The 27,909-nt window shown below is 38.2% G+C and overlaps 1 protein-coding gene across 2 annotated transcripts in view; it reads left to right on the plus strand.

Annotated features, from left to right (window-relative positions):
• LOC127654795 (histone deacetylase 4-like) overlaps positions 1–27,909 on the plus strand; it is a 255,719-nt gene that overhangs the window by 207,576 nt on the left and 20,234 nt on the right. For both annotated transcript variants that reach the window (XM_052142223.1, XM_052142224.1), the window contains 7 exons: positions 2,615–2,722; positions 4,390–4,445; positions 6,804–6,891; positions 8,183–8,302; positions 9,078–9,175; positions 22,230–22,348; positions 26,166–26,299. In XM_052142223.1, the coding sequence (XP_051998183.1) occupies positions 2,615–2,722; positions 4,390–4,445; positions 6,804–6,891; positions 8,183–8,302; positions 9,078–9,175; positions 22,230–22,348; positions 26,166–26,299 (723 nt within the window). The remainder of the gene's footprint in view (positions 1–2,614; positions 2,723–4,389; positions 4,446–6,803; positions 6,892–8,182; positions 8,303–9,077; positions 9,176–22,229; positions 22,349–26,165; positions 26,300–27,909) is intronic.

Here is a 27,909-nt window from a genome sequence, read left to right on the forward strand (position 1 = left end):
TATTTAAATATATTGTAAAATGAAATTTGTGATCAAAGTTGAATTTTCACCATCATTACTGCAGTCTTCTGTGTCACATGATCCTTCAGAAATCATTATAATATGCTGATTTTCTAATATGGGCATATTTAAAGTGTATTTTACTCATTTAACCTGAACACATATTTGCCAGCACAAGCTTTGTTTATGATAATGTGGCATTTTAAACACTAGATAAAATATAATCTAAACATTCATATTATTTTTTTATCATATTACATATCATAATTATATCATACAGCATACAATTTAATGCCTGCTTCAGCACTAGTAAAATATGAACATGTTTATATAAAATAGGATGTCAACTAATGAAAACTAATTGACTTACTCGTCTGAAATTGTATCCTTGGCTGGATCAAATCTCTCTTCAAAATACAAACGTTCATCTGAGTCCCGCTCTTCTTCTGAGGAAAATGTAAAATCTTCCATAATATCCTGGAGCTTTCTCGTCTGTGTATTGTTGCAAACGCGCAGAAAAATGAATGAAAAGGGTTTACAACCTCACAGTCGGGGGGCGTGTACATTTGCATTGATTGTCTCAGCACATTAGCGTATGAATGGCGCGCTCTGCTGGTGGGTGGGATCACATTACAGATAATGAGATGGACCGGTAAAAACTGTACATTGCTTTGTTTCAAACAGATTGCATTGTAGGAGAATATTTGTTTTAAATTTGAATTGTTTTATTTAAAAGTAGACATTTTAAGCTTTCTTTAGACATATGTTTCAAGTTTGTGTGAAAAGAATTCGCAGAGTTTCAGTTTTTGTGACGCGTTTCTGAAATATGCTCGTGAACCCAGAGACTGCTGAAAGCTCACCATTTTTATTTTCTTTATTTTACAAAAGCACAAGGTTTTTTGTTATTGTGAGTGTACACAAATAAAAGTAGACACTTTATAGTCTCTAATGATGTCTTACACTTATCTGTATACCCAAAAATGATTGAGTATTTTAAGTTGTTTCTGCTGTAATGACGAAAATATCCAGCAGGACGCGCCGGCGCGTCCGTCGACCCCAGAGGGTTAAAGACCGAAATGTGTCATTTTATTAAAGCACTTCTATTAATTCTCCTGTTAAATCTTGAGTATTTTTTGAGCTGGAAAGTTGTTTAAATTGTCATTTTTACAGTTGTTTTGAGGTGCATCATCATAGCAATGAAGCTGTTTGTCTAATTTAATATAATGTTACACAGTAAAGGTTAGTAAGTGATCACACTACAATCATGTTAACATGCACGTCGTTTATGTCTTGTGGCTATACGTTTGAAATACTTACATTATATGTGCCTCACTGTAACTACCATTTTCACTTTTTATTTTAAAGGAAGGACAAGTGGAAATAAATGTTTGTGGTAACTAACACTATGCCACATATGCTGTTGAATGAGGTATTCAACAGCATATGAATAGCTCATTCTATATAACTATTGTTTAATAGTTTTATATGAATAAAACTATTGTTTTAATTATTATTTGACCATCGACATTGTAACAGAAATTACTTAAAATCTCACTTAAAGGAATAGTTCACCCAATATTGAAAATTATGTCATAATTTACTAACCCTCATGTTGTTTCAAACTTGTATGACTTTTTTTATACAGAATACAAAAAGAGATGGTTTATTTATTATCGCAAACCATCATTTTAATACAATGGCAATTTATATTGACTCACTTTTAAATGAAAAGTAGTCCATGCGACTCGTGTATCATATCCCAAGTCTTCTGAAGCCATATGACAGGTTTGGGTGAGAAACCACCAGAAATGTACTTTGAGTCTGTTGCATGTTCCTGAGCACTTGCATTGTTTTCTGTACTAAACAAGTAATTTATGACAGACTTTTATTTTGGGGTAAGCTATCCCTTTAAGATGATTAGTGTCAAAAGAGCCTCTGACTACTTTGTGTGCATGTTGTGGGTTTGTGTGTCAATCTTGAAGTTCAACGGTGTACTGTTTTCTCTTCTTGTTCGACAATCAAGCTCCAGTACAAAAGAGGATTTTTGGACACCGTTTAGCGTAAGGCCTCACATACTGTGCTGTGTACAAACCTTCTCTGGGTCTGTTTGCTGTCCTGCTGTGCTGTCTGCTTGAGCAAACGTTCTGTCTGTGTTGTCTGTTACATGTCTGTTAGCAGTGAGAAAACAGCAGTACACGTGACCTTCCCCTTTCCATTTTTGACCCTGTAAAGAAGTCAATGGAAAGGAGGAGGCGAGAACCGGCTTGATAATATAAATAATATTTTAATGAATAACTTAAATCAAAAGACAAACACACACATAACGGACATGTCCGTAAACTATCTCTCTCTCCCGCACAATCCTCAGCAGTCGGCCTTTATCCCTCTCGGAGGCTTGATTAGCCTGATAAGGGACCGGGTGTGTATAATCACGACCCGGCCCCGCCCTCCGTCCTGCCACAGACCCCTTTAGAACCTAACCATTTTTGGGTATATTTTGCAGCATTTGTGAGTACGTGAGCTCAGTATCAGACCCCAAAATGATAACTTGACCGGTACAGTACCAGTGATTTCCTCTCCTAAAGGCAACATGATTGTGTTTGTGTATCGACAGGTTGACAGTGACACTATCTGGAATGAAGTTCACTCTTCCAGTGCTGCTCGTCTGGCTGTGGGATCTGTGGTGGATCTGGTCTTTAAGGTTGCATCAGGAGAGCTGAGGGTAAGACACTCTCTTCAGTCACATTTGGATAGGTCACCTAAAAATAAATGCTGTCATTATTCATTCACCCTCTTATTGTTAAAACACTGTACAACTTATGTTCTACCGGGGAACATAAAAAGAGACATGTTATAAACACGACTTTTCTCTCAAATTGGTTTGAATAGTTACAAGATGGCTGTGTCGGCTCATGTGTGTGTGTGTGTGTGTGTGTGTGTGTGTGTGTGTGTGGGTTTGGGTGTGTGTGTGGGTGGTTGACCTGGCATTGTCCCGTGGCATCCTCAGAACTCAAAGGAAGTGACCCAAAAGACACAGTCTTCTCAACTAAACGCAAACATTCCTGAGTGTAACCTAACCCTGGGTGAACTGCCACCCACCCTAAATCTCAGCAGTACATACTGAAATATTTCCATTATCACATTCAAAAATGGAACAGCGTGAAACGCTACCTCAGCCGCAAGCTTGGCCAGAAAAGCGAAAGTCACCAATCCACTGTCACCATCTGCCATTTAGATGATTTTCCTTCTCTTTCACTCTTTCTGGGTCATTCCTGTAATGCAGTAACTTTTTATTAAATATATATATTAGGGTTGACGATTTAACACGTTAATTCAGTGCGATTAATTTTACCAAAAATAACGCGTTCAAAAAATGTACGCAATTAATCGCAATGCCCCGGACCATAATAAGGAAGATTCCTGAGAAATATCACTGAATAACGACATACATTTCGTCTCTTCTATATGATGGGGACATGAAAATGTACTGTATTACAGGAATGACCTCTGTCTCTCACTCTGCCTCCCTCTCATGCCTAAAATAATATCCTCTGGAGTGAGGAATAATAATAATATCACACAGCTGCATTCACATCATTAGAGCAGGCGGCCCGGCGTGGACTTGAGTAAGTGTGAGAGGGAAGACGGCATATCCCTGAGGTCAGGACCTCTTTGCGCCCATTAGCCATGGGGCCGCACGCTAAGAGCATCCCCAACGTCCAACGGCTGAATGGAAAAGACATTAACTGTGTAGAGTCAAGGTGGATCATGTGTTTTGTGTTTATGAGTGTACTTTGAAGGGATAGGTCACCCAGAAATGATTTGTTTTTTATTTACTCACCTTCAGGATGTTCCTCAGACCACAAAAGGAGATGTTAGGCAGAATATTCAATGTTCATGCTCTTTTACTTCAACTTAAATGAATGGTTACCAGAGGCAAACAAAAAAGTAGTCCTTAAGACTTGTATGCTATATACCAAGTCTTGGGAAGTCATCTGATAAGCAGACTAAAATTTTGTTATTAGTGAATGAAAATATTCCCCTATTCAATAGCTCTCAAATGTTGTCACCATTTACTTTCGTTGTTCTATCACACTGTTAAAGGGATAGTTCACCCTAAAATGAAAATTCTGTCACCATTTACTCACTCTCATGTTGTTCTAAACCCATATAGCTTATATCTTCTATAGAACAAAAAAGCACCTGATATTTAGGGACTGACACCTTCAGTCACCATTCACTTTCATTGCATATCTTTTCCCCATACAAAAAAGTGAATGGCGACTGAGGTTGTAATTTTGAGGCGAACTATCCCGTAAAATGCTTCTCTGTGTCTCACCAATAAGGTCTGAGAGAATGTTATTAAAACAACTGTGTTTCTATTTGCAGAACGGCTTTGCTGTAGTACGACCTCCAGGACACCACGCTGAGGAAAGCACGCCAATGTACGTTCCTCCTTAAACATTTCATTGTATCTCTCTGATCTCAAAAGAAGACAACTGATATCAGCATCTGCTTCAAGCACACAAAGTCATAAATCCGTGTTATACACACTATCTTCTCACTTAAATGAATTCCGCCTGGACCCTAAACATCCTGGCCAAGAGAAGAGAAGTTGCAGCACTCACGCTAACTTCAATACAGTACCGTGTATCATTGAAGATGTGATGTTTACAGCACATTATGCCGACGTTATCTCCATGCTGACTTTACTACTAGCTCAGAGGTTTTCAACTGGTTTTGCTTAAGGACAGCAATGTGATTAAAGAAATCATTGTTCAATAAAAAGTTACATGTATTTTTAAGGATTATGGACATAGGTAATTCTTCCACCTATTAATTTAGTTCATTATCCTAACTGTAGGCAATTAGCTGTTGCCATTGCAACTTAGTGCATTAATATGGAATGTGTGGCCACATTTTTGCATTTATAGTCACTTTACAACAATGTCGGATCTTGAACGTGCATTTTTTCACAGAGGCACTATTCAGTGGCATTGCTGCATCTTAAGCGCAAAACACAGCGTGACCAGTGTTGTCTGATTGCTAAATGAATGACTCTATTTAGTCGGTTGTTTTGAATATACAGCACAAGTATTAGTCCGATTCCTGAACTAATGACTCTGAGTTTGTTCATTTGAATCTATAGTGTGAAACACGAAGCGCAGCCAGTGTAATGCAGTTCTTAAACAAATTAATCTATTGAGATGGTTCTTTTAAATCTACTGTGTGCAACATACAGTGTGACAAGTGTAGTCCGTTTCCCGAATTAATTACTCTTATGAGCCAGTTCTTTCTAATCTAAAGTGCGTAACATGCAGTATGACCAGGGTAGTCCGATTCCCGAACAATGACTCTTATGAGAAGGCCAGTGCGGCCAGTTTATTTCGAGTCCCGAAAAAATTCTCTATTGAGTTGGTTCTTTTGAATCTACAGTGGCCAACGTAAAGCGCAACCAGTGTAGTCCACTTCCCAAACAAATGACTCTTATGAGTCCTTCCTTTTGAATCTGCTGCGTGAAACACACAGCCAGTGTAGTTCAATTCCCAAATGAATGAGTCTATTAAGTCAGTTCTTTTGAATCAACAGTGAGCAACATACAGCGTGACGTGTTGTCCATTTCCCGAACGAATGACTCTCATGAGTCAGTTCTTTATTTCTACCTCAAAAGAAAATATCTTTAAGGAATCGGAACCATTAAGAGGAATCGGATTAGTAACTGGAATCGTTAAATTCCTTAAAGATTTTCCTTCCTAAAAGTGGCACATCCAATCAGAATGTAAAGTCCAAACTATCCATTTCAAAACAATGCAGCATAAGTATACTTTACCCATATTTAATGTAGTTTTGGTTGTTTTTTATTTTACCTTGCATAGTTTTTTCATGGTTTTTGAGGATGAGGGTATGTCATGCAACCTGTCTGTGTTGGCTTTTGCTTAATTTGCTTAATTTACTTATGCCAAAAAGGCCAAATTGAACGTACAGACTTTGACATCAACAACTAAAGACATGGCAAGCGTTTTCTCCTCCCTTTGAAAAGTAAATAAGCCTATTGATTTATGCTATCTAAACAATGCTGAATTATATGTTTAATTGCATTTTATCAATTGCATTTAGCATTAATTTTTCCTTGCTGTCCGTGTTTTTGTCAGAACTGACTGGCGACCCATCCGTTTGAAAACCTCTACACTAGAATATGTTATTTAAATGCAAGATTTATTTCAAAGCTGGTCCCATTTTCCTGACTCTAAGCTGGGTACAGTACATTCTTAATAATCAGCTCGGGCAACTTGGATGCAATTTTATTTATCTTAAAGCTCACTAGTTTAACCAAATGAATGTCAGGTATCGTTAACGTGGGACTAAATTCCCTCTAATTGCAGAGCTTTTCTGCTTTAAATGGCTTGAGCGTCACATGTGCTCCTCCCATATTTATTCCCAGTGCCTCTGCCTCATTACGGAAAGGTTAAAGTAAACGAGTGTTCCTTGGTCTCTATTCTGAAAGGTTAAATACAAGCATTGTTCCATGGATGCCGTGTTTGGGGAACAGACTGAGGTTTGGTGCCTCTGCTGTGGGCCTCAGGCCAGGCCCTGCTCTCTAGCGCTCTGATGTCAAGCCAGGACACAGTGGGTGAATCGTGTCATTAGCTAAATAAGACAATCCATCAGGCCAGGAGGTCCACTTCGCAAACCCACGCGATCAGGCGCTTCATGATAGATCGCACACAAGCTGACTCCCCTGTTTCTGTGCTCTCTCTCTCACACATGCTGTTCTTTGCTTTTGTTTTTGACACAAATAATAGGGGATTTTGCTATTTCAACGCTGTCGCCATTGCAGCCAAACTCCTTCAACAGAGACTCAACGTCAGTAAGGTTCTGATTGTAGACTGGGTAAGTTCACAAACACTTCTGTACTCAAAATGAACCCTAGTTACATTCTTAATAAATGTCTCTGGTGTTAACATACACAAATCATAGGTTCAATTTATTCCAAAGAAAAGTTTGTTTTCAAAATCAAAATGTAATAACTTCCTTCACATTTGAAATGACTTTTCTGCTGACTTTAGCAAAGCCACGTTTGTGTGGAAAAATCATATTAAATATTAGTGTCAATTCAGTCAACCAAATGATCCAATCCCAAACACTAATGCATATGGGCTCTTGTAGACTTAAAAGGATAGTTAACCCAAAAATTCTCTCATCATTTACTCACTTTCATGCCATCCCAGATGTGAAGATATATGGTGGCCAGAGCTTTGAAGCTCCTAAAAGCACATAAATGCAGCTTAAAAGTAACCCATATGTCTCCAGTGGTTAAATCCATATCTTCAGAAGCAATATGATAAGTGTGGGTGAGAAAAAGATCAATATGTCCTTTTTTACAGTAAATTCCCCTCCCTGCCCAGTAGATGGTGATATGCACATGCATACGCAAATTACCAAAAACAAAAGAACAAAGTGAAAATGGAGATTTGTAGTAATAAAGGACATCAATACTGATCTTTTTCTCACCCACACCCATCATATTGCTTCTGAAGACATATATTTAACCACTAGAGTTTTATGGATTACTTTTTTTACTGTGAATTTACAGTAAAAACACATTTCAGTAAATTATTTTCCATCCATTATATCAGAGGTAGTTCCAAAGATCCAGATTGTGACCTTAAGAGTTACACTTAATCCCAGATTGCACCCAAACAAGTGACCTGGCATGCAGACTGTGCAACACACGCCTCTTAAGATTAAAAGCATCTATAGACCGACAAAGAACTAAGATCTTCAAACAACAGGACGGTGTCTCGGCAGCATGAAATGGGTCCACACACACAGGAAGACGGGCGGTGGTGTGGCAGAACTCTGCTGGGGTCTTTGGGGTTTCTGGATGCCTTTTAAAATGCCTTTAATTTCCTCCTGTCTGTGCACATGGCCCTTCTGACAATAAGCACAAAACGAAATATATCAAGAATACAGCTCCCTTAAACTGCCTTATAGCATCAGAGACAGCTCAGAATAGAATTTTGACATGTTTATTTTAATGTGAATACAACACAATGTCTTTTCCAGCATATGATTTTTACTTATGAACATATGAAAGTTGTTCATTTTCTTTGTTATGATTTTGGTGCATCACTTAAAAATGCGAACTGAATAGTAAATAGCAAATACTGTTGTGTTATAGGATGTTCACCATGGCAACGGAACTCAACAGGCCTTCTACAGCAACCCTAATGTCCTGTATGTGTCTCTCCATCGCTATGATGATGGTAACTTCTTCCCTGGAAGCGGTGCCCCTGATGAGGTGGATTTTATTTTGTAAAAATTATAATTTGACCTTTTGCCGATATTCAGTGCATATCTCGATTTTTACGTATTTGCCCTAGGACTTTACCCTTTTAAGCTTTATGTTTTATTTTTTTATTTGTTTAATTAAAGGAAATATAAGTCTGACCAAACAGCCATTTTTGCTCTTTGGATAAAAAAGTATAATGCAAGAAAAAAATGCAGTTAAAATCAAGTAAAAAATTGTTCTCGTGAACATTTTTGATTGATGACTCAAACGGGTTTCGCAATTTTCATAACTGTGGTACAAGTCGAAATTATTTTCTGTGGTACTTAACAGATTAACTTGTATTGAACCCGAAATATTCCTTTTAATAAAGCAAAATTGTCATAAATGCATTATATGTTAGCTCCTGCCTTCAAACTAATGAGGGGTTTGAAAAGTAATTGACTCTAAACTAAACTCACTAAAAAGGCTTTGACTTTAAAATAAAACCTCATTACAGTTTTACTCTGGTAGTAATTGTTGGGATTTGCCCTTCATGACATCAGCCTTAAATGGATAGTTCATGTAAATTGTATGTAAATGTAAATTCTGCCAACATTTATTCACCCTTGTTTTCTTCTATACCCATATGACTAACAATGCATGCATTGTTGGTTGTCCCTAATTGGAGCAACTTTTCATTTGCTCAATAGAAATAAATCCCCCTCATCTGACAGAGCTCTGAGTTTATAACAATTCCACACATTTAATTGAATTGTTCTTGTGATGTCTGTCTGTCTTTCTGTAGGTGGGTAGTGGTCCAGGTGTGGGATTTAATGTGAACATGGCTTTCACCGGAGGTCTGGAGCCACCCATGGGGGACACAGAGTACCTGGCTGCATTTAGGTAACATATTCAACCCTAAATGTACCCCAAAACTTCCACCAAGATGGCTGTTTTGTGCGGACTCCATTTAACCAGCTCAAAACATCCATTTATTTTGTAGAAATGTGTAAAATGGAACTAAATTGGTCACCGGTTCCAATGCTGTGTTGGTTGAAAATGGTTAATAGACACTTATATCTAATGCACAGTGATATCTGTATATCCTTACTGTATTATTTATTTCCTGAGTCTAAATATATTACCACCAGCTGCACAGTCAGAGATTTTATATGGGCACATGTGGCAGAGAGTGACCTGTTTAGGGCTCAATTTATTGCAATGCCCTTTTATTGGATGGGCTACCCCAGTGACCTCACAGGCAATAGCAGGACTGTATTTCACCACAGTGATTAACTCAGGAAAAGTATGTGATGAATGACACAGCTGGAGGAGGTTACCAGCCTCTTTTCTTTAAATTTGAAAGCTGCAGAGACGGTACACGTTTGTTTGATGGCCAGGAGTCCACTTACCTGAAATTGATAGGAAGAAGCCTTTACAAGCCTTTAAAAGCCAGAACTTCAACCACACCTAACCCTATATTAAGAGAAACAAAGGTTATGTTCCAAAACCTACTGCCTTCATAGGAAGTTGCCTTCTTAGAGGCCATTGGATTTTTTCACTGAGATTTTTGCAGTGCATGGGCAAGTGTAAGAATCTGAGCAACTTTGACAAGGGCTAAATTGTGATAGTTAGATGAGTGTAAGAGAATCTCCAAAACGGCAGGTTTTGTGCAGTGTTCTCTGTATGCAGTGGTTAGTACCTACCAAAAGTGGTCCAAAGAAGGACAACCGGTGAACCGACAACAAGTTCATGGGCACCCAAGGCTCATTGAAGCATGTGGAGATCGAATGCTAGCCCATCTGGTCCGATCCCATAGAAGATCTACTGTAGCGCAAATTGCTGAAAAACATCATGCTGTTAGAGCTCTTTTGGCGGCACAAGGGGGACCTTCACGAAATTAGGCAGGTGGTTTTAATGTTGTGGCTGATCGGTGTATATTCATATGTAATTTGTTTCCAGAAAGGCATTACACCATAAACCATTAAACCCTAAAACGACTGTAAAAACAACAATGTAAACAACTTTACTGCTCAAATTATAATGCAAGTGTTTTTGTCAAATTATGAGTTTCACATATCTGCCTTTAAACCCTCTAATAATTGGCCCCATTCTCTTTCATTGTAAGTGACCCACTGCTCAGTGGTAAAGATGCTGGCTACCTCCCCTGGAGTTCACTAGTTCGCTAGTTCAAATCCCAGGGTGTGCTGAGTGAATCCAGCCAGGTCTCCTAAGCAACCAAATTGGCCTGGTTGCTAGGGAGGGTAGAGTCACATGGGGTAATCTCTTCATAATCCCTATAATGTGGTTTGTTCTCGGTGGGGCAAGTGGTGAGTTCAGCGTGGATGGCGTGAAGCCTCCACACACGCTATGTCTCCGTGACAACGCGCTCAACAAGCCACGTGATAAGATGCGCGGGTTGACGGTCTCAGACACGGAGGCTTTGTAGGATTCATCCTACGCCACCCAAATTGAGGAGAAAATTAAAAAAAAGAACAGATGGGGCAAGTCAAAATACATTTTTGTTGTAATCAACATATCTCACAAAGTAATCTCAAATGCTTGCTTGTAAGCGACTGAACTTAACTTGTATTGAACCAGAATATTCCTTGAAATGTATTACCTATATTGGCAGCGTACTAGATTTTGGAACAGAGCTAAAGTGAGTGGGCCAGCAGACATTGACCAACTCGACGGTTTATTAGTGCTTTGCAAACACCCATATGACAGCCAAACAGTGTGAAAAGCCCCAAGCAAAACCCCCATTTGCACAGAGATTTCCATGATCTCTAGACAGTTGCTGGAGAAATGGAGGCAGAGTTTCACAACAGTGTCTTGTAACAATTTGTATAAACACTGCTCATCCATTGAACAGTCCATTTATCTGTAGCAGGGGCTGATGGGACTCTTTGATTGTGTGCCAGTAAAGCTGAGCCCCATTTGCATCTTTGTTGGGGGCTATTAATAACCCCCTTTTCACATAGCGTGGGTGCACGGCTGATTCGAGATGCTCTTTGAAGAGGGGGCTCCGTGCCCAATGCGTTCAGGCTGCTTCAGCAGGTAGACAGTTGAAATATGGCCCAAGGCGGATCAATGATATAAGAGAATAGGCCTCGCTCATTCCTTTTTTTTTCTTTTACTTTTTTTTGCACCACCTCCCTCTCTTCAACCCAGTCAGACACTTCTATCTGACCATTGTCGTAAGTTTCTCCCAAACACATCTTTGATAAATTCACTTCAGCAGCCTTTACTCACGCATGGTCTAATTGATACCAGCTGAGTCCAACCCGTCTGCATCCCTGACCCCAAATCAGCCTCCGATCTCATGCATCAGTACCTGTATTAAGATGCTCAGAAGTTGTCCAAATTCCTGTCATTATGAATCATTCAAATGGAAGGGTTTATGCAACTGTCCTCATGTAGTTGAGAGGGAATTATGCTGTGCATTGTATTAGAGGTCAACTGATTGTGGACTTTGCCGATACTGATAACTATGGTGCTGGAAAAGGCAGATAACGATTAATGGTCTTGTCATTGTCAAAGTCTTTCCTTACATTGATGAGCACAGACATATGGGCTAAAGAGTCCAAAATGAATAAAACCCAAATGCAGTTTATTGCTTAACCAAAATCCCAATAATAGTCGGAAAGAAAGAAAAAAGATGTTGTGCGTAACACTGGACTTTTAGCTATAAACAAGACAGAAACACACCATAGAATCTTATTTTGAAATGACAGAGATTTGGCCCTGATACAATGTTCTATATTAAGTATTAACTAAATTTATCTTTTTATAGCCTATATAGTCTATAGCCTTTGTATAGTTTTCTAGATATAAATTCCACCAGATGAGGTTTATTATTCACAGAAATTAATTGATGGAGATTTTCGACACACGCTGCCCCTTATCAGGCTAATCAAGCCTCCGAGAGGGATAAATGCCGAATGCAGACGGTGGCTTGATTAGCCTGATAAGGGGCAGGGTGTGTCGAATCACGACCCGGCCCCGCCCTCCACCCTGTCACATCCATGTAGTCAAATTTTTCTATGCATGCACTCGATTCAGTTTAGAACACTTGATTATCTTATCAAATGCACAAAATATGCATTGAAGAGAAGAGAAAAATATGGATGAATATTGTCAACGATGAAAGATTTAGATACAGCAAATCCCCATGAGGTGTCAGTGATGTAGAACCAAGCCTTTCTAACTGTAGAATCCTCCAGTGCCAGCCACAGATGAACACGGAGGAATAAACAGAAAGATATATTTACACAATCGGTAACTCTAGTTTACACAATCTGTTTACTGATTAATCTGTGCCAATAGGTGTTTATTGGGACTATCAGTTATCGGCAAAAATGTTTTACGATAGTTGCTGATAACCGATAGTTCCAAAAACCAACCATCATCACCGATTAATCGGTTAAACCGATTGTGTAAATTAGAAATCCACCAAGAGAACAGAAAGTATATTAAGAATTTCTTATGTGTTTTTTGTAGAGCTGGTCACTGATCAACACTGCTGTGTGATTGTTTGAGTTTTTTCCACGCTTGTCTATTATTGTGTTATCAAGTATGTACGATAAACCCGTCCCAGCACTTAAAAACAAAAACTGATTGGATGCTTTTCATGTCGTTTAGACGATCTCTTCCTGTCTAAGTGGGTGGTTCTAGATCAGACTTTATGCCGATAGTCAAAAGTCTTTATACGCTGAGACTAGTGATCATACACATAAGCTTCAGTTTGTCTGCAAGGATGTGTTTACGAATGTAAGCGCTCTGATTCACTTAATCTACTTTGCCATATGACTCACGAATGCACTTCTTGCCAACTCATGTACTCATACACTGGCGCCGATCTTTACTCTGTCAGTCCATTCATACTGATTCATCCGCGGCTAGTACCTCCGCTACGCTCCTGCCTGCTTCTGTCTCAGCAGGCGTCTGCACTTATGGACCCACCCGGAATGCATTCATTCGCCAGTGGAGATGTCTGCTATTTGTGTAAACCATACTGTCTCATAGGTGCACCTCTTAGAAGCGTAATGGGTCACAACAGCCTGATATGCATGTAGACATTCATGGCATGCATTTTATTAGTACCCGTGTTCCCTGGTAATGGAACCCACAACCTTGCCGTTGTTAGCGCAATTCTCTGCCAGTTGAGCTGCAGAAACATCTGAGCCATTTCTTTTATTGAATTAAAGAAAGTCTGAATTTGTTCTTTGTTTATGTTTAATTTCTCAAGTTTTCTTCTGGTCTTTCTTTTGTTTGTTCAGTTTTTTCTTTCATTTGCTCATTCCTTCATTGTTTATTTAGTTTGTTCTTCCGTATGTTCTTTTGTTTGTTCATTCTATCTTTCTTTTCCACTTTTCACTTTCCCTCTTTATGCATGCCTCTTTTTTTTCACTCTCTTTTTTCTTCCTCTCTTCTTTTTCCCTTCCTCTTCCTCTGCCCTGTGTGTTTCCTCCTCAACTATGTTTTGTGGGCCTCTCGAGACTATGCATGCCTTAAGGGCAGCACCTTCTTATGTAGACCCAGCCAGTGCCACATTGCATTTGCAGGGGATCAACCCTAGGATGAAGAAAGGAGGGAGAAAAAAAAGATAAGAAAATTGGCTCTAATGAAAACCAGAAGCCCAGGCACTTTCACCATGAACTTGGAAACAGAAAGGAGAATTGATGTTAATGCAAACCAGCTCTTTGCAATGCCAGATGACAAGGCTTTGAAGTGCCCCGCCTCCCCACGCCTTTTCTCTTTGCATGTTTTTTTTTTTTTTTTGGGGTATGGTGGAGCGATTGGAAAAGCCTTTGTGTCTGATAGCCATCGCTAGCATTTTGTGTAAAAAACATTTTTTTTTCTTAAGTCACATTGGTGGTATCAGATTAACATAGACATGACAGTAAAGGCAACATCACTTTATACATAAATCAGTCGACTGGGTATTTAAGCAACAGTGATGCACAAAGGGAAGATCTGTATTTCCTCAAGAGTGAAGACAGCTTCAAGTTCCCCTACAACCTCACTGTCGAGCCGAGGCAATTCAGAATCATTGAGAAAAGCATTTTTATCGAACTGGCCAGTTATTATAATGTATATACTATTAGTATCTAGCCAGAGCTAGCATTAACCCTTCACTAGTGATATTTTGGATTTGCAAGTGCAGGATACCTCTCCTCCAAACCGCTCTTGGCATGTTTCAGCTCTGGGATTAGGTTGGACCCGCGAGGTTGGATCAGTTTTCGAGAGCCGCGTGGGTTCCTCGTCCATGTAATTTGTCTCAGTCCATTGCAAGGAAATTTGTGCAGACTAATGCTAATTACCAGCCATAAATCCTGGCCTCCTCTCACACGTCATGGTTGAGTCTTCCTCATCTGTGTGTCCACTATTTGGGTCCCCCTGGCAAACATGACTTTCCCTGAAGAAGGCTTTTTGGCATGGGAGGAAGATGTTTCCAGGGTGTTTGTGTTTGAGAAAGAGAGTTTACATCAGTGTATATCCTAGATACATGGGTTGTGTTTGAATTCACATAATTTCTTACTATGTACTGAATATAGTGGGAGTGGTGGTGGTGTAGTGGTCTAAGCACATAACTGGTAATCTGGTAATCAGAAGGATGTTGGTTCTAGCCCCACAGCCACCACCATTGTGTCCTTGAGCAAGGCACTTAACTCCAGGTTGCTCCAGGGTGATTGTCCCTGTAATAAGTGCACTGTAAGTCGCTTTGGATAAAAGCGTCTGCCAAATGCATAAATGTAAATGTAAATATTACGACTCTTGAGGGGATACGATTGTTCCATCACGCTTGATCGGCTTGACTTATATATCGATCTTTCACATGTCATTTCTTATAAATCTTAAAAGGAAAGTTCACCCTAAAATTCTGTGATCATTTTCTCACCTTCATGTTGTTCTAAACCGCTATAATTTACTTTCTTCTGCATAACACAAAGGGGTAATTTGAAAGAAGTCCCATTTGGAGATTTCAATATGATGGCAATAGATATCCACTCACTTTAAAGCTTATAAAGGACCCAAATGTGTTATAAAAGTAGTCCATGCATCTTGTGCATCATATTCCAAGTCTTCTGAAGGCATACAATAGGTTTTGGTGAGAAACAAGTTAAGTTATTTTACAGTGGAAAATCTGTGAATGTGATGTCTTGCACAGTAAAATAGCTTAAATGTTGCTATATTTTCACAATGTGCCTTCAGAAGACTTGGAATATAATGCAAAAAATTGGCTGTACAACTTTTGGCTTTTTTAAGCTTTTAAGTAAATCAACATCAACTGCCATTGTAATAAAATCAGCAAAGAGGACATCATTTAAAATTCCTCTTTTTGTCCCACCTCCCTCATGGAAAAGATTGCACACACTTTAGCCCAGTTTAAGACCTGCATAAGAATAAGTCATATTGGATTGGAACATGAGGGTGAGTAAATAATGACATGATTTACATTTTGGAGTGAAATGTCCCTTTAAATGCTTTAAAATGCCACCTTTTATGCCCTTGAATTGAAGAGTTAGTGAGATAGTCCAGATATAAGATTTTTTTCAATTATGTCACTTGTATATACAAAGTCTAAACCCCAGTGTGCATATATTCTCTCTGCAAGTTATCATTTACCATTCTGACTGTCAGGTGGAATGGAAGGGGCCCCTGCCTGTGAGTTCTGGAGGAATGTGATACTTTGTTCTGGTGCAGCATGTGAGGCCCCGGGGCCCTGTCTGTGGAGAGTGAGCTCAGGACTGATGATAGGTGCAGCGTGTGATGCATACTCACTGTCTGTGAAAGACCGCACTCACTGTCTCTATGGGCAGGGCTTTTTTGTTCTTTGCAAGTGCTTGATTTAAAAAAAAAAAAAAATGTATCCAGTAATCATGTACTGGAAAGGTCATTGAAATTCATTGGTCAAAAAGTTTAGGAATACTGTATGGGCCTCTGCTAGTCATATTCTGAATTGAAAGCACAGAATTGAATGAAGGGCTTTGAAAAAGCCAAATGGACATAGATACTTTGAATTTGCATGTAAGTGTGTGTGAGTGTTTGGCGTAGCAGTCAAATTCTGGAGCAGCACATCAAAGGTCAAAGGGATTCGGCAGAGACCCTGTCTTATTATGAGAAATGAGCTCTGGACTTCTCATCTCCGTAACCACATCTACAGCTTGACAGTGGGGTTTCAGTAATGCTCACACGGGAGCTTGTCCCACCTCCCTCATGGAAAAGATTGCACACACTTTAGCTCAGTTTAAGACCTGCAGAAATGAGCATGGTTTAAGAGAGGTGCCTAGAATCTGGAGCCAGTGCTATTATTGTTAAAGGAAGAGTTCCCAAAAAGCTGACAGTCATGTTGTTCCAAACCTGTTTAATTTTCTCTTTTTCATGAAGCACAAGCAATTTTATTCAGTATATTATTCTCAGTCCATGTTCTTTGCATCTCTTTTTTCCCCCATAAATTGAAAGTGAATGGTGACTGAGACAAAAATGCTGCCTAACTTCTACTTTTTTGTTTCAACGAAGAAAATACTGTTAGTGATACTGGTTGAAAACAACAAGAAAGTGAGTAAATGATGATAAAAATTGCATTTTTAGGTGAAATTATTCCTTCAAAGAAAGCTGAAGTGAAAACATTGTCAGTAAGCATGTTTTTTGGTTGTTGTTGTTTTGTTGAAAAACTGGAACTAGATAAAAATACATCTTCATGACTCAAAAACTAGCTGTATTAAATAAAAATGATACAAAATTAAGAAACATTTACAACCCGCCTTTATTAAACATGAAAATGGCATCGATAACAATTTGACATTAGTGGGGGTTTTTGTATTAGTAGGGGGCCTGGGTAGCTTAGCGAGTATTGTCGCTGACTACCACCCCTAGAGTCGCAAGTTAGAATCCAGGTTGTGCTGAGTGACTCCAGCCAGGTGTCCTAAGCAAACAAATTGACCCGGTTGCTAGGGAGGGTAGAGTCACATGGGGTAACCTCCTCGTGGTTGCGATTAGTGGTTCTCGCTCTCAATGGGGTGAGTGGATCGTCTAGAGTAGCATGAGCCTCCACATGCTGCGAGTCTCCGCGTTGTCATGCACAGCGAGACATGTGATAAGATGCACAGATTGACTTGTCCTCCACCACCCGGATTGAGGTGAGTAACCGAACCACTACGAGGACCTACTAAGTAGTGGGAATTGGGAATTCCGAATTGGGAGAAAATGGGATACAAATTAAAAGTATATATCTATATATATAAATATACTGGAAAACTGAATCAAAACTAAAACTGAGCAAAAAACTAATAAGATAAAAAATCTAAACTAAATTGAAAGAACAAAATAAAATTCAAAACTATTACAAATTCAAAACTGTAGTAACTTTCGACCAGAGACACTCGTTTGGTTGGTGGTGCTGTTGGTCTTGAAAGCATCATATTGTAGTCTGATTTGATTTGTGTGCATGTGCAGTGTGTATATGTGTGGTCCCTGCCATCCCTGTTATTTTTTTATAAATCTCAGCATCACTGGCCTAATTAGTAAAGCTCTGTTATAACTTTGCATTGATGCTGTCTGATTCATGTTTTTTTTTTTTTTTTTTGTGGTGCGGGGTGTTGTGGAGGGAATGTGAAAATGCAAGCTTGCACATCTCAGCTAGAGCATCAAAGGGAAGGATGGAAGTTTCTGGCTACATGCCAGCTCTGCTGCTGTCATTCCAAAGACCCCTGTCGGTGTCTGTGGCTTCCCTCTGACTGCCTGTGGCTTGTGTGTAAAAATCCTAAAGCTTTAATTTGCCCAGAGACAGACTGAAGGAAGGGCTGAGGGAAGGCCACGCAATAGATCTCCGAGCATGAGATATTGGCCTTAAACCTTTTTGAAAGATGGCATTAGTCCCTTTTGAAGACACAGCTGGTGATGATGTGGATTTTTTTGCATCTCCTTCTTTCTTTAAGGGGCTCATTTACCCAAAAATGAAACCTCTATCATTATTTACTCAGCCTTGTGTCACTCCAAACCTATTTGTTGATTTTCAGGAGATATTTTGATTTTTTTAAGCAGGTCTTTTCCATACAAAGGATTATTCTTATGCTCAAAAAATGCACCATAAAGGTAGTCCATATGATTCATGGACTATTCCATATGATTCACGAGTCTTCCGAAGCCATTCGATAGCTTTGTGTAAGGAGCGGTCCAAAATGTAAGTTGTTATTCACTGATAATCTTCACCTCCAGTGAGCTGTTAACTGAAATACTGCTGCGATTGGATCAGTGACAATGACATGAACTCTTTCCGCACAGAATGAGAGGGCGATTATATGGATTAAAAGAATATAGCATACAAATTGTACAGATTACTTTTGTGTTTTGTTTTTTCTTAAATGTTTTTAAATTTATTTATTTTCTTCAAAATTCTCTATTCATGTTTTACAGAATAAATAACACCAAATGGGTTTGAAAAAATATTAGGGTGAGTAAATAATGGTAGAATCTTTATTTTGGTGTCAATTATTCCTTTAATCATTTAAGTTTCCTATTTGCAGACACTGTTTAAAAGACATCATGTACTTTCACAAGTCACTGTTGACTCTCAAAATAACATCAAGCGATTTTTAGCTTCTTTTGAATGCCCCTTCGCATACAATCGTTGCTGCCAACTGCCCACACAGACACCACTGCTTTTTCACCACAGCTCTGAAACCACTTCACACCCACTCCATCCATGTGATGTCACTTCAGCTTGTTTTCTCTGACACAAACACTGTTCAATTTTTAAAGCCTGCTGAAGCCTTAGACCCCCTATATGCCGTGCAGTGCAGTCAGCTGGGCTTGGTGTGGGGGTGTAGTTGAAGTGAAGTTAGGTAGTTTAGTATGGAAAAAACGACGCACAGCTGTGGTCCTTGGCCATCTTAAGAGCTTGGCCTGTTGCCCTCTTGTGTCCAGAGAACAAGTGCCATATTCCAGAAGCCAGTAAAGTTCCAACTACATCCAACTTTAGCTGAAGAATATTGTGCAACTGCAACATACAAAAGAAACAAACCCATGGATGTATAGTTTCCCATCGATCAAAATCCAAAAAAACTATAAGCTAATGTGCCAAAAAGAGGCCTCATTTCTAGTGTGATTAGTGGGTGAACACACAAGAGGGGTATTTTTTATAAGTTGAGCGTTAGTTTTTTTTATTATTAAATGCTTTCCAGCTTAACACAAAACACACACATACAAGACTGCTGTGTGTATCTCTCTCTCTCTCTCTCTCTCTCTCTCTCTCTCTCTCTTGAACTGGCGTCCCTGGCTCCTCTTTATCCCTCTCCCGGCTGATTGGGCTGATTCAGCGGCAGGTGTCCATCGTTACGGCCCAGCCACGCCCCCCTCCTCGTCACATACTCCCAAGGCCCCATTCTTACTCCCCCACCCATGTTCATTCATACACAGAATTTTAATGACTCGCAGTGACACAGATATAACAATATTTCTGTGGAGATGATAAAAGGAAACGCAGAATCTCAAAGGTCTTCTTCATGAGAAATAAGGGATTGTGGGTTTAGACGGAGGGACTTAAAGTGAAGGAATTCTATTTTTAGTATTTAGAAATATTTTGATATTTAAAACATTATTTTTCATGTCATTTCTAAGTTTTAAAGCCTTAACATGGAATCATATATTCCCATTTTATTAGTTGATTTATACATTTTAAGTTAAATATATAAAAAAAAACAAATTTTCTGGTGTAACATATGACAATTTGTTTGACAGTTAATCGTGAAAGCCGTAAAAGAGACAATTAATCGCCATGGCCCTAAATCAGACAGTTAATCATAATAATCCTAATAATTTGTCTGACAATTTATCGTGAAAGCCGTAAAAGAGACAATCGTCATAGCCCTAAATCAGACAGTTAATCATAATAATAGCAATTATTTGTTTGACAATTAATCGGCAGCCAAATTTCATTATCGCTACAGCTCTACCGGAAAAGGTGTTTACACGCTGATCGATATTGGGTCGTTATTTATTTTATTATTTTTTGTTTAAGCTGTTTATATGACCTTGCACATTGTCGGCTTAAGAATTATTGTGTAATAATTATGCATTTAAATGAAAAAAAGTAGCATAAACCGATCTGTGCTAGTGCTGTGTCGATACAATAAAATATCGATATATCACAATACTTTTTCTCATGATATTGCATCAACTCTTGAGATCCATGTATTGATATTTATATTAAACTATGTGTGTATTCATATAATGTAAAACCAAACAAATTTGGCACACTGTTACTTCCGTATCAATATAATAAGATTACTAAAAGACAAAAACGTAATGCTTTGTAGCTACATGCTCTTTATCAGACATTAGAATAGAACTGATATGTATCCAAATGAGTTGGAATTTAGAAATCCAATTAAGATATTGCAATATATTGAATTGTGACATGTGCATTGCAATACATTAGCCTGATTTTGGCAACTTTACTGGCTTATCTAATGTTCACAAATGTTGTGCGCATTACTGTTTACATTTTGTTGTGAAACGCAGAGAATAATCCAGTCTGATTTTAGATCTCATGTAAACACGGTTTTCATGCATTATCTGATTTTGGGTAGTGTTCAGCATATTGCTGTGCATGTAAATGCACTCAGTGTTTACTGTTAGCAGAGTAACCTTGATAATAATGCATTTTAATGCAAATAGAAATATGGTTAGGCCTTGATGATTACTCCTACATCCTCTCGTGTCATCTACACCTACACTGCAGAAAAGAGCGGCCAAGCCTCCCGCACCACCAAGCCCAGTTACATATCCAGTTTCTGTCCAGCTGCAGTTCAGAGAGAGAAATCTGTCATCTTAATATAGCCTCACAGCTGTGATCCCAGAAAGAATGCAGGGCACAGTCATAAACTCAAGTCAGAATATCCTCCAGCCTAATCAATGTGCGTGTCGTCCTCTTCCGAAGTGAGCTTTGATGACCCCGACAAAGCCCGATCGCCATTGCCAAGATAAACAGCATCCTTTGGGTGTTGTGTGCGTCTTGGAACGGCTGGGATTGTTTTCACGCCACGCACACACCCTAGTCATGTTATCATACTAAGTTTGCCGAGATCCAGACCAACGAGACCAATGGCTGTCTGTGCAACAGACAATCTTGGGTAGGAATCGCGACCTGACCACAGAATGGGCCGTTAAACCCACACTCACTCTGAATCTGGTCTTGTTGCTTGGAATTGAAATGTTATGTCCCTTCCCATGCTTATGACTGGTGTTTTGGGTAGTTTAGATTATATTTAGCAGCCCAATAGGACTTAGTTCACCCAAAAAAATAGATATTCACCCACAAATTTGCATTCTGTCATTATTTACTCAACATTGTTTCATTCCAAACCTGTACGACTTTTTCTTCCGTGGAACACAAAAGGAGATGTTTTGAAGAATGTACTAGCTTCTGTTTTTCGTACAGTACAAGTATAGTGAATTGCTCTATCACACTTTGTGTGAGAAACAGACCAAAATTTTAGTCGTTATTTGCTGATAACTGTTAATCATTGTGTTATCCGATTCATGAATGGACTTTTCAGTATTGTGAACCAAATAAATTGATTCATGGAAAAGATCTGACTCAAAAGAATGATTCGTTCAGACATTGCTACTTCTGAAATAAGTTTTTGTGAATTCATCAACTATGGCGGATGTCAAGATTGTCAATAAATAAGGACTTAAATTTCAGTCTGTTCCTCACAAATCTTTAGCATTCTTTTTGGAGCTTGAGAGCTCCAGTCCTTGTTCAATCTAATTATAGGGAAAAGAACAACCAGAATATTCTTCAGAATTTCTCATTCCATAGAAGAAAGAAATCAAATGGGTTTGGAACGACATGAGAGTGAGTAAATGATGACAGAACTTTCATGTTCGGGTGAACTGAGGATTCCTTGTTTGACATTGTTTGCACTTTTTGTGCTTCTTTTCATAGAACGGTGGTGATGCCAATTGCCAACGAGTTTGCTCCAGACGTTGTGCTGGTTTCTTCTGGTTTTGATGCTGTGGAGGGGCATCCACCACCTCTGGGAGGATACACGCTAACGGCCAAATGTAAGTATTCTCTCTTCTTCCCTGAACTTAGGAGGAATCTCATGGGCTAAGTCTGTCTTCCCACTCTTTAGGCTTCAGTGCAAAAAGATGAGTCATTGACACGCCTCTGTCCCATTCCTCCTCTCTCTCTCTCTCTCTCTCTCTCTCTCATTATTCATGTCTAAAAGCTTAATTTCAGTCAAATGTACCATGTGCTAATGCCACAAATGAAGAGACCACACTCATCTGTGTAAAATCAAATCCCAAAGGGGAGGGATTGTTCCAGGCACTCTCCAAGAATAAGATACAAAGTAGAGCCTGAAAGTTTTTTGTTTTGTTTTGTTTTGTTTAGTTTTTTTGCAACCATGGTACCAAATGTCTAAATACAGTTTAAACAAGGAGTGGGTAAAAATATAGATTTTCCAATTCATTGTGATATTTATTTGAATGATCTCAACATTGATTCTTAAATCTTTAGATCAATCTTTTACTCTATGTGCAACCCTCCACTTCAATGAGAGGAAATCACTCGCATTTGCAACAAAATTTTGCTCTGTGCGACTAAAATACATTTATTTGGCAACTGCCTTGTACATTTTTACATTTCACTCACCAGTAATCGTGTGGTATACTGGTGAAATATTCAGCAGCGAGATCTTTTCACTGCATGTTGAGAGTAAAAGTTGTTCTGTGGATGTGTCCAAAGACGAGATCCATGCAACCAATTTGGCATTGAATAATGTCTCTTTTAATACCCTTTCTGTTCTTTACAGTCAGTTAATTCTAATCAAGCATAGAACGGAGGAGGTAAAGCCATTGGAGTCCTCTCTCGTAAATATATGCTAATTTACTGACACGCTTTACAGAAATGCCAGTTTTCTTAAAGAGACAGTGCCTGTTTTTAACACGTGTTCAAAAAATCAATGTAAATACTTGTAAATAGTACAAATTAAGCAACAAATGAATGTAACCAAAAATTATATATAAATAATTGTGTCTTGATTGAATATTTTTTGAATACATGGAAAGGATGAAAAACGAATAAAATATATTTAGTAAAATTTATATTTTCATAATGTACCTAGTCAGAAGGTCCCCTGTATAATTAAAAGCACAGCTGGGAGTGGTTTGTTTTTTGTTATGTATCTATGTATGCAAAAGGGACATTATAATTGAAATATACCCATATGAATCAAAATCGGAATCAAATTGAATCAAGAGCTTTTGAATCAGAATCTAATCGAGAAATATGTATCAATACCCAGTGCTTATTTTAACCCCTAATTTGTGGATTTTCTTTATTATTATTTATTTATTTATTCTTTTTTATTTTAGCCATGAACATTAAAAATATAAAATTAAAGTCTTAAAATTATAACATTAGGACATTTAAAGAATTGAAAGCTATGCCAGAACACACAGGATTGCAGATTTTGCCTGAATTAAGCAGTAACTCAGTAGCGCCTAGCTAGTTTTTGGACCAAATGCTGGTTTGTAATTATTGATGAAATATTTTTAATTAAATTAAATAATTTATTTGATCATTTTTTCTTACAATAATTTGTTACAGGATTGATGATTGAGCTTGACAAATACAGTCAACACAAAAAGTTGTATAAAAATTGTGAAAATGGAACGAGATTATTTACTAAACTCTACCTTCCCGTCATGGGTCAAAATGAGATTACTTCTTGGGTGTCACAATTTTAAAGCAATTGTTCGCTCAAAAATAAATATTCTTTTATAATTTACTCACCCTCATGTTGTTTCGAACCTGAATGACTTTCTTTCTAATGTAGAACACAAAAGGAGAATTTTTAATAAATATTCTATTCTGCCTTTTCAACACAAATGACATTTTCATCCCTTTTAAAAACAACGCAAGTACTTGTGTGAACTTGCATGCAACTGAGCGAGCTTCACTCATAAACACTCAATGGACGTCAAGGTTGTTACTGAAAAATCACTTCTACTGGGTTGTTTTTGTACCAAAAGTGTTCCTATACCTTTAAAAGACACACAAGTCGTATGGACTACTTTTATGAGACACTATCCACTGCCGTTATTTTGAAAACTTGGACCGGGATAATCCTTCAAAGATCTCCTTTTGTGTTTGGCATATGAAAAAGTCATATGGGTTTGGAGAAACATGAGGGTGAGTTAATTATTACAGAACTATTATATAAGTAGTGTCACACTAAAGTGATACTGTATTCGTGGAATATGCCACCAGCAATCCTTTCTTATATTTTTCCCATCTGCGCATAACATCAAGATGGCATTCCTGGCTTGTTTCTATATCAAACATTTAATGATTATAGTACACTTGTTATTGGGGTCCAAAAGGCTGCTTTTATCCCATTAGTCGGCTTTGCTGCTTATATCTTAAAGCGACTCTTACAGATTACATCTCCTGGTAAAGGCTGAGAGTGCTTGAATACATGCACACTGAAGTACAAACACTGTTCTGCTTTCAAAGGGAGGGGGAGTGTGCTACATTTAAAACATTTGCCTAGAGTCTAAAGAAAGGCAGGTTGTCCGGTCTGAATTGGTGCCATTCCTGTTGATAAAAGTAACTTTAAATCAGATTTCTTCCACAGGCTGATCTTAGAACAGCCCAATGACCTGTGACAGCATTGATTTTTCTTTTCCTGCATGCTTATCTTAAGAAAGATTACGTCAGCGTCAGGAAATAACCAGGGCGCTGGGCCAAAATAGCCTATGGTTTATACTTAAAATGTGGGAGTAAAGTTATCTAACACATGATATATATTTCATAATATTCTAGTAAGCCAATCTAGTTATTTGTTATGGGCCTTGATAGACATTGTAGTGACCTGTAGCTGTAAGATACATGAATTGATGAATTGTGTTGCAAATATTGAGTGTAAATATGGAATAATATGGAAAAAAACTAAAATCAGTTATTAAAAAAGATTAACATCAATGATCTAACATATAACGATTGGCAAATTATTTTAAATTAATTCCAGCAGTGTTTATTTTATCTTTATTATTTAAAGCTACTTCTGTATTTGATTTTATATGTATAACAGCCTTTCTTTTCTTTTTTTTTTCATTTCAGAATTAATTTCATTAGATTCAATTGAAGCATTTTGTCAAATTGATGTCATGTTTTTTTTATTTTATTTTTTATTTCTTTGGTGGTTAAAAAAGCCCTCATAGATATAAAAAGAAAATCCACCTTAAAGTCAATTCCAAGGGACAAATATGGCCCCTTTAAAAAAAAATGACCTACGATATATGTACTTTAGCATTTGATACAATCTACTTATTATGTATAGACTATAGAGCTGTCAGAATTTAGCAGAACAACGTGTACAGTAGTTACACAATTACTAGATAGTATTGTATGTATTTTACAATGTAGTTAAACACGTTAATATAAAGTGTGTGTTGGGTTCTCAATGGCAGTACGTCCTGTTTTTTCTCTAATAGGCTGTTTATCTGTATACAGAATATCTCATTGGACAGAATGTGTAGATGGGCCCTATCGTGCCAGAGAAAAAATTTACAAAATATATATTCATCAAAAAGATCCCTATACTAAGATTCGGATACATATATTCAAACAAAGATCAAAAGATGCCTGGAGCCAAAATAATAAACAACATTTATTAAGGTCAATCCTGCCTCGTATTATATGTTATTATATTATATAAATTCAGAGTGCCTTCTCTTTAAAAAGAAAATGTGATGTAATACTCCCTCTCTCTTTCTTTTCTTCATTCTCTTGCTCCTTTGATTGAGGGCCAGCAACCACAGTTTCTGGGCGAGCGCTAACCCCCACTTGCATTTCGTGTCTCTCAATTGGCAGGTTTTGGCTACATGACCAAGCAGCTGATGGGACTGGCCGGCGGCCGGCTGGTGTTAGCCCTGGAGGGGGGTCACGACCTCACCGCCATTTGTGATGCCTCTGAAGCATGTGTTTCTGCTTTGCTTGGAAATGAGGTAAGAGCAAACTGCAGATCAGATGGGAGGGATGGACATGGCTTTATGAATGGAGGAAGGAATGGAGGGAAAATCCCAGGAGATCAGCAGTTACAGAAATACTCAAACCAGCCTGTCTGGCACCAGCAATCATCCATGTGATTTTCTAATCAGCCAATCGTGTGGCAGCAGTGCAGTCCGTAAAATCATGCAGATACGGGTCAGAAGCTTCAGTTAATGTTCACCTCAACCATCAGAATGGGGAAAAAATGATTGTTGGTGCCAGATGGGCTGGTTTGAATATTTCTGTAACTGCTGATCTCCTGGGATTTTCAGTCTCTAGAATTTTCTCTGAATGGTGCCAAAATCAAAAAATATCCAGTAAGTGGCAGTTCTGTGGATGGAAATACCTTGTTGATGAGAGAGGTCAACAGAGAATAGCCAGAATGGTTCGAACTGATAAAGTCTATGGTAACTCAGATAACCACTCTGTACAATTGTGGTGAGTGGGTTGGCGCTGTTTTGATGGCATGAGGGGGACCTACACAATATTAGGCAGGTGGTTTTAATGTTGTGGCTGATCGGTGTGTGTGTGTGTGTGTGTGTGTGTGTATATATATATATATATATATATATATATATATATATATATATATATATATATATATATATATATATATAGTGTAATGCATTACTATAAAGTTTTATTTGTTAACATTAGTTAACTACATTAGCTAAAATGAAGTAACATTAAACAATAATTTCTCAGTCTTGGTTTATGTTAATTGCAACAAATACTACTACTTATCATTAGTTGATGCATTATGAACTAACCATAAGCAATAACATATTTATACATTAACATGAACCACGTTTGATAAATGCTGTAAAAATGTTGTTTATTGTTAGTTCATGATACCTAATCCATTTACTAATGTTAACAAATAAAACCTTACTGTAAAGTGTTACCTTTTTTCATCAAACATTAAGATCCTTTACAGTGCAAAGTTTGCAACAAATAGTGTTTCTTTTTTTAAAAGTTGCATAACTAATTTGCAATAATTGCTTTAAATTATACAGCTATAAAGTAATTCCATACAGGACACTTGACAGGCATAGACACAACTTGGCAGGACACTGTCAGAAAGAAGTCTTGAACGTTGCGTGTTTTTGTCAAGTTAAAAATAGTTTCAAAAAGCGTCACAAGTCCCCTGCGTTCTGTTCCATTCTGTTACGCTTCATCTAATGCAAGAACGCATCCTCTGTGTACAATCTTTTTTTCACTAACTTGCTCAGCAGCTCTACGTGCATGTGTACTGAATGGCATAAATACAGCACTAGTTCGACTGAGCAAGTGACAGTTCCTTTAACTGACCCAAACCTTTTCACACTGCCCCCGGGTCATCAGGCCATCCTCATTATTGAGCCCTGCCCTCTATCCTCCTACTCAGCTTTTAATATAAGGTGTCACAGACTAGATGTTTGTCAGGGTGTGTAGTTAGAAGAACTCCATTTATGTTGGCAAACCACCAAGATTCAGCAGTCACAGTCCAGTCTGAGAATGGGAGGGTAAGTATAGCTAACGGTTCACTGTCTGACACAGAAAAGAAAGACCAATAAAACTGTTAAGG

Source organism: Xyrauchen texanus, chromosome 14 (genome assembly GCF_025860055.1).
Source record: "Xyrauchen texanus isolate HMW12.3.18 chromosome 14, RBS_HiC_50CHRs, whole genome shotgun sequence".
NCBI lineage: Eukaryota > Metazoa > Chordata > Actinopteri > Cypriniformes > Catostomidae > Xyrauchen > Xyrauchen texanus.